The sequence below is a fragment of the Echinops telfairi genome, unplaced genomic scaffold (genome assembly GCF_000313985.2).
Source record: "Echinops telfairi isolate 266 unplaced genomic scaffold, ASM31398v2 ScPeMD7_2565;HRSCAF=3150, whole genome shotgun sequence".
Taxonomy (NCBI): Eukaryota; Metazoa; Chordata; class Mammalia; order Afrosoricida; family Tenrecidae; genus Echinops; species Echinops telfairi.
The window spans coordinates 8,503,763-8,523,090 of NW_022106463.1; the positions used below are offsets into that span (position 1 = coordinate 8,503,763).

General features: G+C 52.5%; 1 protein-coding gene across 2 annotated transcripts in view; it reads right to left on the minus strand.

Moving 5' to 3' along the window:
• The window catches only part of WASF3 (WASP family member 3), a 37,127-nt gene extending 20,300 nt beyond the window's left edge, over positions 1-16,827 (minus strand). For both annotated transcript variants that reach the window (XM_013007918.2, XM_004715404.2), the window contains exons 1-2: positions 16,745-16,827; positions 9,944-10,086 (exon numbers count right to left, since the gene is read on the minus strand). In XM_013007918.2, the coding sequence (XP_012863372.1) occupies positions 9,944-10,076 (133 nt within the window). In that variant the 5' untranslated portion in view covers positions 10,077-10,086; positions 16,745-16,827. The remainder of the gene's footprint in view (positions 1-9,943; positions 10,087-16,744) is intronic.
• Positions 16,828-19,328: the final 2,501 nt, after the last annotated feature.

Here is a 19,328-nt window from a genome sequence, read left to right on the forward strand (position 1 = left end):
AGAGCACTGAATGGGCGTGTGCTCTGATGAAGAGGAGCAGATTGGGCGTGTGCTCTGGTGAAGAGCCCTGAATGGGCGTGTACTCTGACTGCAGCCCACCTCATCTTTCTTTCTTTGTGTTTTTCCATGTCATCTTTCATTGGACGGAACGTTCGGTTTGAGAGAAAGAAGGGAGGAGCCAAAAGCAAGGGGGCGGAGTTGAGTTTCCATAGCTAAGACAAAAGAGGTTGCTGAGGTCCCCGGCAGAAGGAGGAAAGAGGTCACACACTGTACGATGCCTGTGAGAAATCCATCCAGGTGACGGCATTGGGCAGGAGGCTGGATACACGGTGAAAAGTGCACAGGGAAGCTCAGAACGGAAGACATACACTTGGGGAAGTCATGGACAGGGATGTTGGGCGGAGCCACAGGGTGGGGTGGGGGGCGCAGGGGAAAAGATGACAGTCAGAGTTCCGCCCGGTTCAGGGATCCAGTCCAGGGGCACCCCAACATTCAGGACGACCATCAAAGGAGACTCACGGGGAACAGCTTGTGAGGAAGTGAACGGCTGAAGTGGGTGGCCTGGAAGCCAGCTGAAGACAGCCCCTCTGGAAGGAGATGGTTTTCAAACAAACAGAACCAAGAATGACCACCGTGCTCGTCCACGGGAAGGTCACTTCACCGGTAACACTGAGGGGCAGATTTTGGAAAGAGTGGGTAGGACGCAGGCTGAATGACCACAAGAGCAGTGACAGAAGCAGCTGCAGTGGACCGGGGACAGACAGGCGTCTTTCAGGGGCTCTCTGATGGAAAGCCGAGAAAGGGGGTGATAAGCAGAAGGTGGTCTGAGATCTAAGGAAGGTTGTGGTAGACATTGGGTGCGTTCTCTGTGTATCTGTATTGGATGGGAAAGCGTGTTGAGGCAGTGAGTGGACATGAGGGGTGGACATGGCTCTAGAGCAGGGATCCTCAAACTGCGGCCCGCGAGGACATTTATCCAGCCCGCCAGGTGTTTCTGCTGCTACTGCCTGTCCTACTTAGCAGCCGACTCATCCAGTGTGCATAGGAATTTGTTCATAGTTTTTTTTTTAAACTATAGTCCGGCCCTCCAACGGTCTGAGGGACAGTGAACTGGCCCCCTGTTTAAAAAGTTTGAGGACCCCTGCTCTAGAGAGCCATGAGAGCAGTCTGTCCACTTTAAGGGGGAGAGAGTGGGACATGCCATTACCCAGACGCATCGGGCGTTGACTGGGCAGAAGGGAGGGCATGTGCTTCTCCTACGGGCTCATATTTTGCCCAAGAAGTGAGGGCTAAGGCGTCCGCCATGAGGGGGAAGATCTGCGTGGAAAGGGAAGGTGGGAAGCCGGTACTCGGGGGAAAAGAAAACCCCGTCATGAAAGTACAGTTAGCCTTATTCACACTGGGAGCGAGCCTAAGGAATGGCTACGCATTTCCTTCAAAGCACGTCTTTGCACTCCCCACCACCACACACACACATTGGTATGCTGTGTGTTTCTTACCGCACACTCTGAAATCTTTCCTGATTTCCCTTTGACCTAAGAGTTACTGAAAAATGTATCTATGGCTTTTCTAATATTTGAGAATTAGCTAATTTGTTCTGATGACTTTTCTCACATGATGAAACGTGGTATTTTGTGGATTTGCACATTGTTCTATCTCAATGAACAGTCCACAGAAACATGGAAAGTACGCCTTTTCTATAGCTTTGGGTTGGGTGTTCTAGAAACATCATTTAGGTCAGACTGTGTGGCAGTGCTGTTCAAATCATCTGACATCCTTCAAGACCTCTTATGTACTTGCCTGGTCTACCACTTATTGAAGGGCTCTTGTTAAAATCACAATGATTCCAGGTTTGTCCATTTCTCGATGTACTTTGGAGCTCTCTCATTCAGTGTACACACACTTAAGGCTGTGACTCGTGTTTGATCAGTCGACTCTTGGCCCTTCTTTCACAGCTGATTCTGTCTGATATTGATAGAGCCACACCTTTCTCGTGTTTACATAGCTCAGTTGTCCCCAAGGATCTGCGGGGATTGGTTCCAGGACCCCTGTAGAACCCAAGATCCACAGATGTGCATGTCTCTGATACAAAATAGGGTCCCATTTCCACGTAACCTGTGCGCACATCCCCCAGTAAGCATCAGGTCAATGCCCAATGCTACACACAGCACTTTCCATTCCTCGAGGCCTGTGAGGGATGGTTTTGACTCTTTAACCACTTCTCTCTCCCCAAATGCTTTTGATGTGTGGTGGAGCGCACCTGAGGCTGGGTGAGCCCAGCATCTTTCCCAAACATTTTCTTTAAATCTGTTTCTCTGTATTTGAAAAGCACTGATTTTAGTTTTACCTTCTTATTCATTCTGATAGTCTCTGCCTTTTAAGAGGCACTCGAAGCATGTCTATCTAAATGGGATTATTGACAAGGTCCGGTTTAGTTCTATTGTCTGGTATTTGTTTTCCATTCATGTTCCTTGTTCTGTCTTTCCTGTCTTGTGAGATAACCGAGCACCAATCTTAGAATTCCATCTTGTCTACTCTATGTGCTAGCTGTGTTTTAATAACTACCAGAAATAACAGAGTGCTTCCTTAACTCACCAGTCTGCTTTCAAAACACACAGCATTTTGCAAACAGTATATAAAACTTACAGCATTCTCTTCCCCACCCTTAAAGGTCTCTCCTCTATCTTACTTCCACACAGACTACGGATGCCACAACAAATTTTAAGCAGACAATAATCTTCGAGATAAATACCCAAAGTGTTTTTAATCCTCTTTCACAGCTACCCCCACTGTCACTCTTCCTGGTGATCACGGTTCCTTCTTAGAGACCCAAGCCTCCATCTGTCGTCAGTTTCCTACAAGTCGAAATAATTTCTTCTTGTTTGTAGTGCATGTCTGCTGAGACTAATTCTCTCAGCTTTTGTCTGAATAAACTACGCCTTTATCTAAGTTAATTTTTGCAGCAGTGGTAGACTCCTAGAATGACAATCTTTATTTATACCACTTCATCCATTGTTTTCAGGCCTCCATTGTTTCTGATAAGTCAGCTGTCATTCCTCACACTGCTCCCTGTATGGGAAGTACTTCCCTCCTCTGGTTCATTGCAAGATTGCCTTAGTCTTTGTTTGACTATGAGGTGCCAAGATGTGGAATTTGCTAAGCTTCTTGCATCTGTAAATTGATGTCTAGCATCAATATTTTTAAAAATGTGAACTCATTATTTTTTGTATGAGTTCTGCTTCCCCATTCCCTCTTCAGTTGGGGGGCTGCAATTATATATGTATGAGACCGTTTGACCAGTCCCTGGAGAAGGGCATCCTGCTTGGTAAAGTGCAGGGGCAGCGAAGGAGAAGGTCCTCGGTGAGACGGATGGGCATAGTGGCTGCAGCCACGGGCTCACACATAAGAGCGATGGTGAGGGTGGCGCAGGACCGGGCACTGTTTGGCGCTGTTCCATGTGGGGTCACTCTGGGTCAGAACCGGCCCGATGGCACCAGACACCAGCAGACCATTTAATATCGTCCCGTGTTTTTTTCGGTTGTCTGTTTTGTCTTTAATTGTGTTACTATAGTTTCTACTGTCTTTTCTCCAAGCTCGCTGTTCATTTCTTCCGTCTGGTCCCGTCTACCGACAGGCCAATCAAGTGAATCCTTCATTTTCCAGTCCTAAAGCATCTTCCCTTCTTTCTGGATAGTTCCGATGTCTCTGATGAAGGTCCCCATCTGTTCACAAGGGTTCTACGTAGACTGCTGGTTTCATTTACTGTGTCCTGCAAGATAGTTTCATAGCAGCTTTGCAGCGCTCATCCACTAATCCCAACATAATGAAAGAGGACGAAGACGGCTGATAAACCACAGGAGTCTGGCAAGAGGTGGGACCGAAATTCAAATTCCGTTGCCTCTCTGACTTCTGCTCTCAGGAGTTACACTACATGGAAATCTTGCGACACTGGAATTTATTACACAGGACGAGGAGAAACAAACCATAGCCCCATTCATACTTCTGTATTTTGGGGTGCATTTCTGATACCCCAAGCAAAGTGATCAGTGGGCAGAGTTTGAATTCTCAACAGTTCTGCCCTTTTTTTGGGGGGGGGAGGGGACTCATCTTATGCCGGTCTCCAAGCAGACTTTTATCTTACCATTGACTTTTATCTTACATGACTTCTTAACTCCCTCCACTGGCTCTCCATTTTTCTCTAGGAGGATGCATTAAAAATGTTAAAACTATAAGATATGAAATAATAATAACAATATAATTCATCGAGGATTCACAAGGGTGGCAGGGGGGGAGGGGGAACAAAAGGAGCTGATACCAAGGGCTCAAGTAGAAAATGTTTTGGAACTGATGATGGCAACATATATACAAATATGCTTGATACAATTGATGTATGGAATGTTATAAGAGCTGTAAGGGCCCCGGCCCCCCAATAAAATGATCTTAAAAAAATGTGAGAGCACTACTGTGTTTCTTCCACAATTGATTTCTGTGCAGACAGACTAAGACTTATCTTAACTGGCCCTTAGTGGAGGTGCCGTGGCTGCTACCCACATCAGCAATTGGAGGACACCACAGCCCTGAAGGAGAAGGACAGTTTCAGCCTGGGAAACCACAGGGGGCGCTGTGAGTCCCCACTGACTCCATGGTAGCCAGTTGGGTTGTGGAACCCGACCCTTAATCTGCAGGAAAGCAGATGTATATCCAGTACATATTATCTTATCCCCCGCTGCACAAACCCTTCCATGTGGCCAAAAGGATTTCTACCAGAAATATCCAAGAAATCCATTAGGTGCGTGCCTTCAAAATACTTAAATCTCTGTTCCAAGCAGTAGAGTCAATGGTACCTTAACAGGGTTGATGCAAATCCACATTCCTGACCCAGTGACTGTGTGTGTGCGTGTGTGTGTGTGTGTGTGTGTGTGTCCTTGAGGCAGCATTTTGCTGTTAATTCAGCTTTTGATTCAGTATGCCTATGTCCTTTAATGAATATTAGTAAAAATATTGGCCACTCATTAAAACGCTTTGAGAAGATGCAATTATCCCAAGCTTGGACATATACCTGATAAAAAATGGAAGTTTTCCTTAGGATTTTCTTTAAAAAGAGAGACTAAGCCCCAAATCAGACCCACTGCCATTGAGTTAATCCCAACTCCCCTACAGGACAGGGTGGAACTGCCCCTGCGGGTTTCTGAGACCGCAACACTTTGTGGGAGTAGAAAGCCTCATCTTTCTCCCACGGAGCAGCTGGTGGTTTTGAACTGTTTCCCTTGTGGTTCTTAACCCAACGCATAACCACGACACCACCAGGCCTCCTTGAAATGAACAGAGCTTCAGAATCCCAGATCGGTTGTGAGGACTCTCTTGGCTCTTCATGAGGAAGATGAAGACTCTCAAGAAATGAGAAAAGCCTGTTTGGTTTATTCTGCCCCCAAACAGCCAGAGATGAATATGGAGATTTTGTATAAGACCCTCTCACGGCCCTTCAGAGAAACACTGTATGTGTACAACAGGGATCAATGGTTAAATAATGGTGTATCAATGCAACACCACCCAACAGATTAGAATGCTTCTCAGAAATAGCTTAGACACAGACCTTGATTATCTGTGATTGGAGGCGAGCTACAAAACAGTCCAAACGATGCAACGCCTGCTGATGGGACGACATGGACAAACACTACCCAAGACTCTATGGGACAAAGGGAATGTTGTTATTGTTCCCCCCTTGTGGTGGTGTCGCGGGCTATGCACTGCGCTGCTAACCAAAGGTCAGTGGCTCCACCCCACCACCAGCTTGACAGGAGAAGATGAGGCTGCCTATGCTTCCAGAGTCAGTCCGACTCTGTCCGACAGGGTGTGTATGAGCCGGCACTGACCCGCTGGCAGTGCACCTGGTTTGATGCTTGGTTTGTGTTTTCCTCTGCTTTCTAATTGCTATGTCATCTCATTATGACTACCAAGTACACCCAAAACCTGCGGAGGAAACGGGCGATGCACACAAACCTCTGTGCCTGGCCACCCGTGGGGGGAGTCAGCGATGTCGCAGGGACAAGGAGAAAGGAGACAGGCCAGCCTGTGAGGCGCTCAGAGGGACCTGTGGCATCCTGGGCACAAACGCTGCCATCTCCTTTGTACTTCTTCGAGCGGGTCTCATGAAAATGACATTAGAGCATCGGTAGGAAACCTGATTGCAAGCTACTGTAAGTTTAATTAGGCAATGAGCTGATGGCAGCGAGCTACTCAATTCAGTCATCAAGGGGGGTCGGTGTGGCAGCACCCCTGATTCATGGTGATTGCTGCATTAAACTCTTATTAGCCGACAGGGGGTGGGGGTGGGAGAAACAGATCCCCTTGCTACTTAAGCAAGTCACGCGTTCTTAGGCAAACCTATTTCAGCTGCAGCTCTCTGCATCACGCATGTTAGAAGGCAGGAGCCCTCGGTGCAAACAAGTAAATACAAAGCCCAATCTGGAAACTACTAACTTGCTAACAAGGCTATTTCTAGGATCGGATTGGGCTAATCTCTGAAATGATTCTGATCCCCTCCCTCCAAGGCCCTTCCTTTTCCACCGCTGTTGCTCATACTGGAGAAACCCACCATCACCGAGTCGTTTCTGACCCCACTCCTGGCCCCACTCCAGGACAGACCCTGCGGGTCTCTGAGGCTGTGAACCTTGACGGGGAGAAAGCCCGAGAAAGCCCCGTCTTTCTCCCGCAGAGCAGCTGGTGGTTTCAAACCGCTGACTGTGTGGCTAGCTGCCCGAGCGGAAGCACGGTGCCTCCAGGGCTCCTTCCTAATCATCGGGATCAATATAACCTCACTGAAAGTTGTCAGCCTCTGAAAGACAGTAAAATCGCACAGTGGTGAAGTTCTGGTCCTCAGAGCCCAGTGAGTTTCTGGTTGGGATCCAGTGGGCTACAGGCTCCCTACAGGGACAGGGCTCCTGGCTTTGACACTGCTAGCTGTGGGCATCAAACCTCACGTCCTCGCTCACAGCCCCCTCGCTCACAGCCCCCTCCGTTGTCCGTCATCAGCACTCGCCTAGGCAGGCCAAACCTCACCGACATTGCTGCTTCTGCCCTACTGTCCCCTGGGTTTCACTGGAGCCCTATGGCAGAGTAGCTACACGCTGGGCTGCTAACCTCAAGGTCAGGAATTCGAAACCACTAGCAGCTCTTACTCCCATAAAGAGTTACTGTCTCAGAAACCCACGGGGCAGTGCGACTGTCCTACAGGTCACTGTGGGTTGGAATCGATGTGATGGCAGTGGGTTTGCTGAGTGGTTTAACTGCCCCCTCCCCGGGACCCCCACCTTCTTTGAAGGTTCATTCACTGGGGGTGCTGGGAGCTGCTGAGTCCAGCCTGACTTGCGCTATCCCGTGTGACAAGCAGGGCGGAGCTGCCCCACTCCGCCTCCCAGGCCGCCATCTTCACGGGGCAGATCGGAGCCACTGAGCGGGTTCGAAGTGTCCTGTGGCTCAGCTGGCCCCAAGTGCTTCTCGGTGGCACCTTGGGGGGCTCCTTGGCGGCTGGTGAGCAACCTCGATCCTTACGTGCAGGTGACAGGACACGGACAGCAGGCGAACGGGGCTGAGGGTGAGGACTCGGGCACCCTGGGGCGCGGGCTCTGTCCCTCCCACTTCCAGGGGATTCCGAGGTGTCTGCGTGCCCACATGGGCCACTTCACTCCTCGGAAAGTGCCCGCACACGCATGTGCAGCATGGAGAACTGTCGGATGACAGGAGTTCACAGTTAAGTGTTGCCTTCTGTCGGTCCATCTCTCTGCTGGCGGACGTCTCCGGTTTTAGGACCAGAGACAGAGCACGTGCTGGAATCGAGTGGAGGGTGCCTCCCGATGGCAAGAGAGCGTGGAGCATGGCTGGCAACAAGAAAGCAACCACTCCATCTTGCAGGAACCATCAAGGTGTTGGGTGTGGGCTCAGACGCACGGCGACCCCACTTGGTCCTGCGCCATCCTCACCACTGTCGTCTGAGCCCACTGCTGTAGCCACTGTGTCCACCCTTACCCCTTCCTGCGATTATCGGAATTTATATCTCGTCACCACCAACCACTGCCAAAAGGCAGCAGCGATTAGTCCCGATTCCTGGGGAGATCCATTTAAAACGCATCTCTAATCCGCTTCCTCCCCAGCCAATGATTACAGATGAAACAGAACCAAGATAGGTCGACGTGTACAATTGTTTCCATGAAAGCATCCGCCTTGACAGCGTCTCATCTACAAAACGGGCCAAAGCCTCTGAATCTGGATGAACCAGCGACTGCCGGTGCCGCGACGGGACCCCGTTGTCAGGAGCACCGGGCACATGCGTCGTCGGAGAGGCGCCTCAGTAAGACGCATGAAGCTGAGGGCCTCATGCGGGGGAGGAGGGCCACGCGCAGAGGGATCAGGATCATGCAAGCCCACGGGTGCCCAAGTCAAGAAGCGGTGTCACCCTGAAAAATAATTTTTAAAAATATGACAAAAAGCTGAGGTTTAATTTTATTTTTTCCTTCTACGCTTGAGGCTAGCAGGATGTGACACGCGGGGGAAGCTTTTTCTGGTTAATGAGAGATTCTGGGAGAGGCGGCTGTGAGAAGCTGGCACCCGGATGCAGCGGGAAGCTCTGGGGCGGGCGGAACAGGGATGAAGTGAGAAAGTGAGGGGGACAAGATTCAACACCCCAGAGCTCTGGGGCAGAAAGACAAGAACAGCCACTTTCATGCACATTGGAGGCTTTTAGGCAAACGGCCCATTCCTCGGATGTTTAACTGCAGCGTTCAAACTCAGGAGACTCGCCCACTCGCCTTCCTCCCGCTCGCCCTCCCCAGGGGTCTCGGTGAGGAGTACCCCGTGAAGCTGTCTCTCTAACCATGGGAGCAGTGGCGACCCGGCCGACGGGCTGCTCACCGCAAGGTCGGCCGTTTGAAACCACCAGCCGCTCCTTGGGAGAAAGATGGGCCCTCGGATGCCTGTAAAGAGTTAGGGTCTCTTGGAAACCCACAGGGGCAGGTCTACCCTGTCCCACAGGGTCACTCTGAGTCGGCGCCATGTTTGGCTTTTGGTTACCAACCAGATCGTCAGCCGGCCTCGGTTTGGAAGCCAAGACCCCTGCTTCTTATCTTGGAAAGCATCCAGTAAGTCTACAGCCCACCAGTGTCACTGTTCTGGGCAGTGAGCCTTAGTATCACCGTTAATGGCATTCCCTCGCCACGTCTTGGTGGGGAACCTGCTACGGAGCAAGGTCTCTCCCACCAGTCAAAGCCTTCCGAATCTATTGATTTTTCATAATAAAGAGCCATTGGCTTCTCGGCTTTCCCAAAATCATTCCATCGGGTTTAAAAACCTGCCCCCCCTCCCCGCATTTATTTTATCTTCATTTCTATAAGCTTCTACAAATCAGGTCCGCAGTGTGTGCACCGTATGGATATTTGGTCCCATCTAATCAAGAAGTCAAGCTGGCAGGCCCCTCAGCACCGGGGATGGGAACACCATGCCTCACCTACCTAGGACACGTGGTCGGGGGAGACTTGTCCCTGGAGACAGACATCCTGCTTGGGCACGTGGAAGGTGGGTGAGGAACAGGAAGGCCCCCCAATGAGATGGGCGGCCACCCACCACGGCTGCAACAGCGGGCTCAGACCTAGGAACCGTGGTGAGTGGGGATGCCGCAGCCCCAGACAGCTTCGCTCTGCCGTGCTGGGGCGGCTACGAGTCGGAACCAACTCCATGGCGCCCGGTCACCCCGAAACAGCAATCATTTCCAAACCGACTGGCTCGGGCCTGCAGCCTCCCTGGCAGCACGCTAGGGCTGGAATGACGGTTACCGGTTGGCCGGGCCGGGCTAGCAAGCTGAGTGCTTCCCTTTGGAGAACCGCAGACCACCTCCTATGGGCAAGAGGCAGGAGACAGGGGCATCAAGCTGAGACGGGGGCAGAAGACTCACTCAGGCTGCTGAGCTGGCGGATGATGGCCGCGAGGGTACTGTTGGTGACGCACTCCAGCTCGCTGGGGACCCCTTCCGGCAGAGCGCCGCGGCACAGGTGCCGCGGCTCGATGCTCCTCTTCACCAGAGGCATGGCTCCTGACCTGGAGGCGACAGAAACCCGGGTCAACAGCTTTTAGCCAGTGGCATGCTTCTTGGGGATTCCCGTGCCCCAGGAGTTCTCATGCTCCTGCCATGTTTAGGGAGTTCTGTGGCACAATGGTCAGGTAGCCTGGCTGCGAACTGAAAGGTTGATGGTTTGAACCCACCCGCCCTGGGGTGTCAACGGAGGGAAACCCTGGCTGCGTGCTCCTGCAGAGACGGAGGCTTGGGGCGCCCCGCAAGCTGGTTCTCCTCTGCAGTGGGTGGTGTGGGGCTGTGCCTTGGAAAGGGCTCAGCACTACAGGAGGGTCCAGGGGGCTGGCGGCGGGGGGATCTGAAGGGTCAAGCCGCCAAGGTCCTGAGGCCGAGGGAATGGGGGCAGAGACACTGGCAATGGTCCTGCTGAATTATACCTCCCCATGTCCACTCAGGTGGTGGCTGAGTCACTGTCATGGACTGAATGGCGCCCCGCGCCCCGCCCCCCCAAAAAGAAGCATGTGTCAGCGTGGCTGGGCTGTATCTCTAGGGATGTCCTTGTGGATGTATTGCAATGTGGTCATCCTCTGTTTGTGCCGTGTTCTAAATGCTGACCTCTGTGTGTTCCTGAGACAGGGTTAGGCTGTGCTAAGGCAGGTGAGGTTATGCTTGTCAAGTTACCGAGGCAGAGCTAGGGTGGGACATAAGACCCTTACTCAGGTCACAGTCCTGGTTAGACGGAAGGGGACTTCCTGGGGTGTGGCCTAGCCTGCACCACCCAGTATCTTACAAAGGCCAGGAGAGAGACAGACAGAGGCAGAGAGAGCTCTACTACCACCAAAAAGAGAAGAGCTGGGTGGGAGCAGGCCACGTTCTTCAGACCGGGGGCTCCTCTGCTGAGAACCTCCTAGACCCAGGGTAAGAACCGATGCCGAGAGACGCGGGCATCTCCAAGGGCTGCCAGGCTCACGGGTGCTAAAAGGAGAGAGTGGGAACTTCCCCCAGAGCCAACAGAGACCGAAGTCCCTGCTCTAGAATAGAAGCCCTGAGTTTGAACTCCCGGCCCGCCATGCAGTGAGAGAATCCAGTTCTGTTTGTAAAAACCCTCCCTGTAGGGTAGAGGGAGAGTGGGTTGGAAAGAGGGAACCTATTATAAGGAACTATATGTGACCTCCTCCCTGGGGGACGGACAACAGAAAAGTGGGTGAAGGGAGACATCGGACAGAGCAAGCTATGACAAAATAACAATTTATAAATTATCAAGCGCTCATGAGGGAGGGGGGAGCAGGAAGGGAGGGGGAAAATGAGGACCTAATGTCGGGGGCTTAAGTGGAGAGGAAATGTTTTGAGAATGATGAGGGCAATGAATGTACAAATGCGCTTTACACAATTGATGTATGTATGGATTGTGTGATGAGTTGTATGAGCCCCTAATAAAATGATTTTTTTTAAAAACACTCCATGTATGGTCTGTTTCAACAGCACTGTTTTAACAAAGACCGTCACCCAATACTTTCAGATTCAGAGCCTTCCTCATCTGCTGATTGGGTGCATGGCCTGCAGTACCTCCCACCAGCTCCCTGAGCCCAGGTCTCCTCCCTATGTGATGTGGACCGCAGCAGAGCAGAGCCCACGTGGGGTTGGGGGAGTGAGGCTGCTATGAGCAGGAATTGGATTTGGTGGCATACAGCGCAACGCCCACAAGGCAAGGACTTGGTCAGCAGCTAATGGCCTCAAGCAGACTCTCGATCACTGATTGATCACACTGATCTTGTGACATCTCGTACATTGTCAGAATGGTGTTACACAGACAATCACAGAGGAGCGCTGGCTGAGTGTGGTAGTCACGTCATCTGGTGTCCATTTGGGACCTGAGAGGATTAAGAGTGAAGGGGTGGAGTCTAGTGTGTCAATCAGGCCAGTGAAGCCTCTGTGTGGGCGTGGCCTTCCCCTGGGAATTCTGGGAACTCCAATTTCCTCCTTGGAGGCAGGAGAGACTCTCTCTGCTCACTCCCTGGGAGACAATCTGACAAGACCCATGGTGCTATGCTGATGGTGGCGAGAGCCCTAGACCTGGAGAAGCCACATAGAGACCCCTGCCAGCGCTAAGGTGCTACCATCACCACTGGATCCACAAGACTTCCCACCCACTGGCCTGTGATCTTCCTGCATTCGGTGTCACTGCATGTGTTTCATGAGCCTGAAGAAGAATTTATAGATTGATATCGGGCATATGGGCTAATATCAGACTTATGGACTTGATCTGGCCTGGGCTGGGATGTTTTCTCAATGTCCAATTTCTCTTGTATATAAAGCTCTTCCTTATTCACCTATGGGTGTCTATGAGTCTTTTTCTCTAGTCTACCCGGACTAACTCACTGAGGATGAGGCCTGCCACCAAAAACAGAAGCAAAAGTTCACTGCCACTGGATTGATTCGGCTCAGAGTAACCCTGCGGAGGGTTTCCACGACTGCAAATCTCTATAGGAGCAGATGCGACTTCATCTTCCTCCCTCAGAGTGGCTGGTGGCTTTGAACCGCTGGCCTTGCCATTGGCAACCAAACGCCTAACCCACAGAGCCCCCAGGACTCCTTGCCACACCACCGACACCAGCCAGCAAAGTTCCCAGGTAACCCCAGTCCAGCATCCTCCAGGGAAGGAGCAGAAATGGTATCGCGCATGGTTCCTGCTTTCTGGGATGGGGAGCTAGGGCAGGGGGGAGGGGGGGTAGCAGACAGAGCACAATAAAACCAGCCAGGAAACGGGAGCTCCTCCTGAGGAAAAACACTCCGAGAGTTAATGGAAGCATAAAGCGTATGTGTGGGGACGACTCGGGGCCCAGCAGCAGGGACAGTTCTGTGAGCGAGCACAGGAAATGAAGCCACAGCAAGAGGATGTGGCAGAAAGCTATTAGGGGGATGGAAGATGGGGGGTGGGCTTCTAAAGATAGCACAGGTACCTTAATGCCCTCCCCGAATCCCAGTTCAGCAGCTGCAAAAACACAATAACCAAACTCCCTGCCGCCGCGGTCGGTGCCGACTCAGCGGCCCTACGGGCCAGAGCAGAACTGCCCCTGTTGCTTTCCAGCACAGCAACTCTTCACAGGAGCAGGAAAGCCCGCTCTCCACAGAGCGGCTGGTGGTCCCCAACTGCTGACCTCACGGTGAGCAGCCCCACCCGTAACCGCAGCACCAGCGGGGCTCCTCCGTGTAAAACAACGACACGGATCCCCCAGGGCTGGGAAATGGAAGGTCAAAGAGCCCATGTGAGGGGTCCCCACAGCAGCACGCCTGCCCATGGGCAGAAGCGTGGAGGTCTTGGCCGAGCCTTGGCAGCAGCGCCCCACTCTTGCTTTGGCAAAGCACCCAGTCTTTGCTAAGGGACTCCCTCATCTACAGTGTCCGTCGGGGAAGCCAGAGCACAGCAGGCTACGAGGCCTACGCAGCCAAAGGCCGGTCCGTCTGACACGTTCACCAGCGGCGGGTGCTGGACTCTGCCCAGCGAATGACGGCCCCGTGTGCCACCTGCAGGCACCTGAGGTGACACCCGGTATCTGGTTCCGCCTGAAAACAGAGATCGGGTTTCTGGGTCAAGACGGCTCTCCACAGGCTGTGCAGAAGGGCCTTGGGGCCAGACACAGGCAGGATGTGCTGTGGGGTGTAGAGCAAGGCCCCCTCTCGTCCCCTCCCCTGTCCACCCTCCTGGGCACCTGGGGGTGGGGGGGCAAGAAGACTCAGGAGCCAGCTCTGTCCCAGGGCCATTACTTCCCGCATTCACCCTTCAATGGGTCTCTCTGCTTTGCACTGGGTCCCTTTGTAGTTGAAGATCCTTAAGTTTTTCAACAAAGGACTAAGTGTCCCTCCTGTGTAAAAGGAGCCCGACTGGCACAGTGTGTTAAGCACACGGCTGCTAACTGAAAGGTCAGTATTCTGAGCCCACCAGCGGCTCTAAGGGAGAGAGATGAGGGTGCCCGCACCTGTGAAGACTGACAGCCTCGGGGACCCCAGGGAGCAGGTCCACCTCTCCCATCGGCTCGCTGAGTTGGAGATGACTCAACAGCAGGGGTTAGCTTTCTGCGGGGTCTTACGCAACCAAGTCAAACAGATGCTCCCACGGGGTTCCCAAGCCTCCCTCAAGGGCAGGTTGAAGTGCCAAGGTTTGGCAATAGACGGTAGTTGTCTCACAGGGGTAGTTAACTCACACGCTGTGCACAGACACTCACCTAGTAAGACACAGTCACACGGGGGGAGGATCGGTCAGTTTCCAGGTAACTTCACACACACATAACTCAAACACACCAGCACAAGCACAGTGTCGGCTGAGGGTGACAGCCAGTGGCGTGCTGGGCGTGTCACACGCATGGGAGGCTCACTCACGGCCTGCCCTGTGTGGACGGCTATGTGGGTGCTGACCGCCGAGAGGCTTGAAGCCCTCGCCGATGAGACTTAGACTGCAGGCTTCGGTGTGATTACACGAATCCTCACCGCTGGGCCAATCCTCAATGTGGTGAGACACAAGACAAGGCTGCGGCGGCCAAGGACTTGGCTCTGCTCGGATCCACGCTCTAGGTCATGCCCCTGCTCCACGTCTTCCTCCCCCGACAAGAAGACCAACCGCCATGAGGTTGACTGGTTTCTGCGACCAGACATCCTTCCAGGGGCTGACAGCTTCATCTTTCTTTCACGCGGTGGCCGGTGGGTTTGAGCCGGCGACCTTGTGGCTAAAGCGGTCTCATGCTGCCACGGCAGCACCACCTGAGCTCGTTCGACTGCGTGGACCCTTTCACGGCTGCGTCTTGTCTGCTTGCCCTGCCGAGGACCTCCGGTATGGCGCCGAATTTAAGAATGGAGAGTGGCCATCTCGGCCTTATTCCTGACCTCAGGAGGCAGGTGGCCTTTCACCAATAATCATGATGATGACCAGATTTCCACGGATCCATTCTGACTCATGGCAACTCCACAGGCGTTGTGAGGACCGTGCCCCGGAAGGTCTTCAGTGACTGGTGTTTTTCTGGAGGTAGGCCGCCAGGTGCCCCTTGGTGAACGCCAACCATCAACCATCCGGGTAGCAGCTGAGCATACTAACCATGTGCGCCAGTGTGGTAGTCACCCAATCTGGTGTCAATGTAAGGACTGAGTGTAGGGGTGGAGTCTAGGCTGTCAATCTGGAGATAACCAATGAGATTTCTGTGTGCATGGCCTTCTCCTGAGAATTCTGGAAAATCCAGTACTTCCTCCTTGGAGGTGGAAGACACCTCTCTCTCTGCTAATCCCTGGGAGACAATGCAGAAGACAAGCCTCATGGACACAACCAGACCTCGGAAGCCAGAGAAGCCACAGAGAGACCCCTGCCAGCACTGAGATGCTTACAACGCCACTGGACCCAAAGACTTTCTACCCACTGGCTTGTGATCGTCCTGCATTTGGCTTCATTGCATGTGTTTCGTGAGTCAGAAGAGGACTTTATAGATCGATATCGGACATATGGGCTAATATCGGACTTAGGGCCTTGGACTGGGCTGGGTTGGAATGTTTTCTTAATGTACAATTGCTCTTGTATATAAACCTCTCCCTTATATCCATATGTGTGTCCATGGATTTGTTTCTCTAGTCTACCCAGACTAACACAGCCAGCCACGGCGTCAGCTGTGGGGTTTCCGCACCCACAGTTCCTCTATGTGAGGAAGGCCCTTTCCAGTGCCCCTTTGCTGCTTTCCTAAGAGCATTTCAAGGTGGGCCATCTGAATCCATAAATGATCCACCCTCATCTCAGCCACGGGTACGGTTAGCATCACCGCTGAGCCAGCTCCAGGAAGGAACAAGTGGAAAAAGGGAGGAGGCAGGAGTCTAATGGGTGGGACCAGGAAACTGATGTAACAAAAACCTGGCTGAACCGAGGAAATAAAAAGTAAATGGACTAAACTCCATCAAGCTGAGTCGATGCCGGCTTGTGGCAACCCTCCCGGGGAAGGCTGGAGCTCCCCGTGGGCTCCGTGGGAGTGACCTCCACGGGAGCAGAAGGCCTCACCTGTCTCCTGAGAGAAGCTGCAGCTTTTCGGGGAGCAGCTCAGCACGAATCCCCTGTGCCACCAGCCCAAGAAGCCCTAGGCGAGGTTGCCACATTGGCGTTTCATATAAAAGTAAATGCAAGTGTAATACAGAGTTATGTATCAGGGGGTGAGAGGGGGTTCATGGACATTAAAAGGCAGTGGGATTTTGAGGTCCACCCCTACCCCCACCCCTCTGCTCACCTACTTTCCTCTTTAAAAGCCTTGAACATGATCAGGACCTAACGCTTTGGACTAGCATCTGCTTTCACTCTCCACGAGCCCTGAGGGCGTAGTGGTCACAGGTGGGCGGCTACCCAGACAGGGTCAGTCGTTGGGAACCATCAGCCCTCCTCGGAAGAGGAGGTTTTTCCACTCCAACCAAGAATTACAACGGTGGGAACCCACGAGGGCGGTTCTACCTGTCCTCCAGGTGCACTAGGAGACAGAACCCGGTCAACAGCGGTGAGTTTGGGTTTGGGTTTCGGTTAATATTTATAGAGGTATGCTTCTACTAATGTTTGAAGCAGAGATTCTAAACTATAAGATTATCGAAACCAAACAGCTTTATGACATGAAACACACACACACACACACACACACACACACACACACACACACACACACACACACTTACCGTGTCTCGCTGGCTCAGGGGCTGAAAGGGCTCTTCCTGACCAGCATCGTCATTCTCACAGTCACGGCTGCCATACTTAAAGCTGAAGAGAAACGAGAGAACAGTCGTCAGCACTGGTGAGCTCAGCCCATCCAGGTCTGCTCAAGACAGCCTGCGCTGAAATGCCCCTCGTACCCCGAGTTTCATCACGTCAACGTGCACCCCCAAACCAGTTCTTCTTTGTAACTGGTGTAAACAGGGGGCAAATTTCCGGATGACTCCAACTCCCTTGCCCGGAATGTGCTCTAAAATCAACATCCAGGGATCAGAGCCCATTACAGTCACAAGGCAGAGAGACACAGAGTCAAACATGTTCCAGATCCAGATCCAGCCCGCCCCCTCAGCACCACCGCACATGAAATAACTGCCAACAGATGCACTGGACAGTACGAGGGGCTGCAGAAAGGTGGCGGCTGAATGGAAGTCAGAGGTGAGGGAGGTCTTCCCCAGTTAAAGCCCCCTAACACACACACACACACACACACACACACACACACACACACACACACACTTCATGCAAGAACTATCTACACCAGGAAGAGCATTTGTATTCCTTTTCTCACACTTGAATTGCATGGCCATCTGGCTGGACGTTCTATAAACATGTTGAGTGTGCACTGAGATAAACTAGGTAATAACAAAGACTCGATTCCACCAAATTGACCGTATAGTGACTTACCAGGGCAGACGATGCTGCTGACAAGGATACAGAGTAACATGGCAACATGTGTCCTTCCACTGCATGCTGGAGAAAGATTATTCATGTTCCCCTACGGAGGCGCACACAGAGGGGCACTAGGCGGCTCAGGCTCACTCCTCGGGGTGCCCAGCGAGCTCACCAAGCATGCTGCATGAGCTGCTCCTCTTGAACACTGCACACGGGGCGGTGAGTAAGAAAGTGCAGCCCACTTCTAATGGGGAGGGGGGGGCTGTGTTAGTCCAGGTAGACTAGAGAAACACATCCATGGACACTCATGTGTACAAAAAAAGCTTTATATAAAGTCATTGTACATTAAGAAAACATCCCAACCTGGTCCAGATCCAGTAAGTAAGTAAGTGTGATATTAGTCCATATGCCCGATACCAATCTCTAAAGTCCTCTTCAGATTCTTGAAACACATGCAATGACGCTGAATGCAGAAGATCACAGCCCAGTGGGTGGGACATCTTGTGGATCCAGTGGCATTGTGAGCATCTCAGTGCTGGTGTGGGCCTCCACGTGGCTCCTCCAGCTCAGGACACTAGCATAGGTCCCTGTGTCTTGTCAGCTGCATTGTCTCCCAGGGAGTGAGTAGAGAGAAAGCGTGTCTTCTGCCTCCAAGGAGGAAACACAGGAATTCCCAGAATCCTCAGGAGAAGGCCACGCCCACACAGAGGCCTCATTGGCTATGACCTGATTGACAGGCTAGACTCCACCCCTTCCCTCTGAATCCTCAACTTGACCCCAGATTATGCAACTACCACAGGGACTGACACAGGCAAGTCACTGTGACGCAGTTTCAACCAGTGGCCTTGGCCGTGGAGTTGTTCCGACTTGTGGTGATCCCACGGGAGTCATGGAGGCCTGTGTGCCACAGAGCGTTTCTGTGCTGAGTTGTTGGAAGGCGATGGTGCTAGTCCAGGTTGACTAGAGAAACAAATCCAGAGACACTCGAATACGTGTGAGAGAGAACTTTAAATCAAGAAGTAATTGTGCATCAATGAAACATCCCATCCCAGTCCAGATCAAGTCCATAAGTTGGATCAAAGCCGTGCCCAATAGTAGTCCATGAATTCCTCTTCAGACTCACGCAGCATGCGCAACAATGCCAAATGCAGGAAGATCACAGGCCGGTGGGTGGAAAGCCTTGTGGATCCAGTGGAAGTGGAAGCATCTCCACGTGGCTCCTCCAGCTCCTGGGTGTTTCTCCTCAGCAGGAAGGTGAAGCAGAGGGAAGAGTGTGTCCTGCCTCCAGGGAGGAAGCGAGGGAGTTCCCAGAATCCTCATAACTAGGCCATGCCCACAAGGCTAGACTCCACCCCGTTGTCCTATTTATCAAATTGACCTGAAATTATGTAACTACCACACTGCCACCGACCTGGTTTGAGTCCCAGACCCGGCCTGCTTGCCCACGTCACTGTGTGACACTACGCTCTTCACTGGTCACAGAGGCTCTGCTCTCCTGTCCCCACTGTTCTCACCTGTGCACAGATGAAGTTCCACTCAGCCCATCAGGCACCTTCTGGCAGGCAGCCACTGTCAGCTCGTTCAGAGCAAGGCCTCCCCTGAGAAGGGCCAGCCCTCGTTGAAGCAGCCAGCACACACCGGGTGACATGGGCAACAACCCTTTCTGTGGCCCACCCAGGTGCGTGCCCGACTTCCAACTCCCCGTCACTATAAGGGTCCTCAGAAAACCCCTCTGGGACAGAGCAGGACTGTCCCCATGGGTCCCCGAGGCTGCTAAGAAGAAATGGCCTCCCCTCCTTGGTCTCCCAAGGAGCAGCTGGGGGCTTGAACTGCCCACCTTTGGGGGAAGTAGACAGGCACTTAACCACTGCGGCCCGG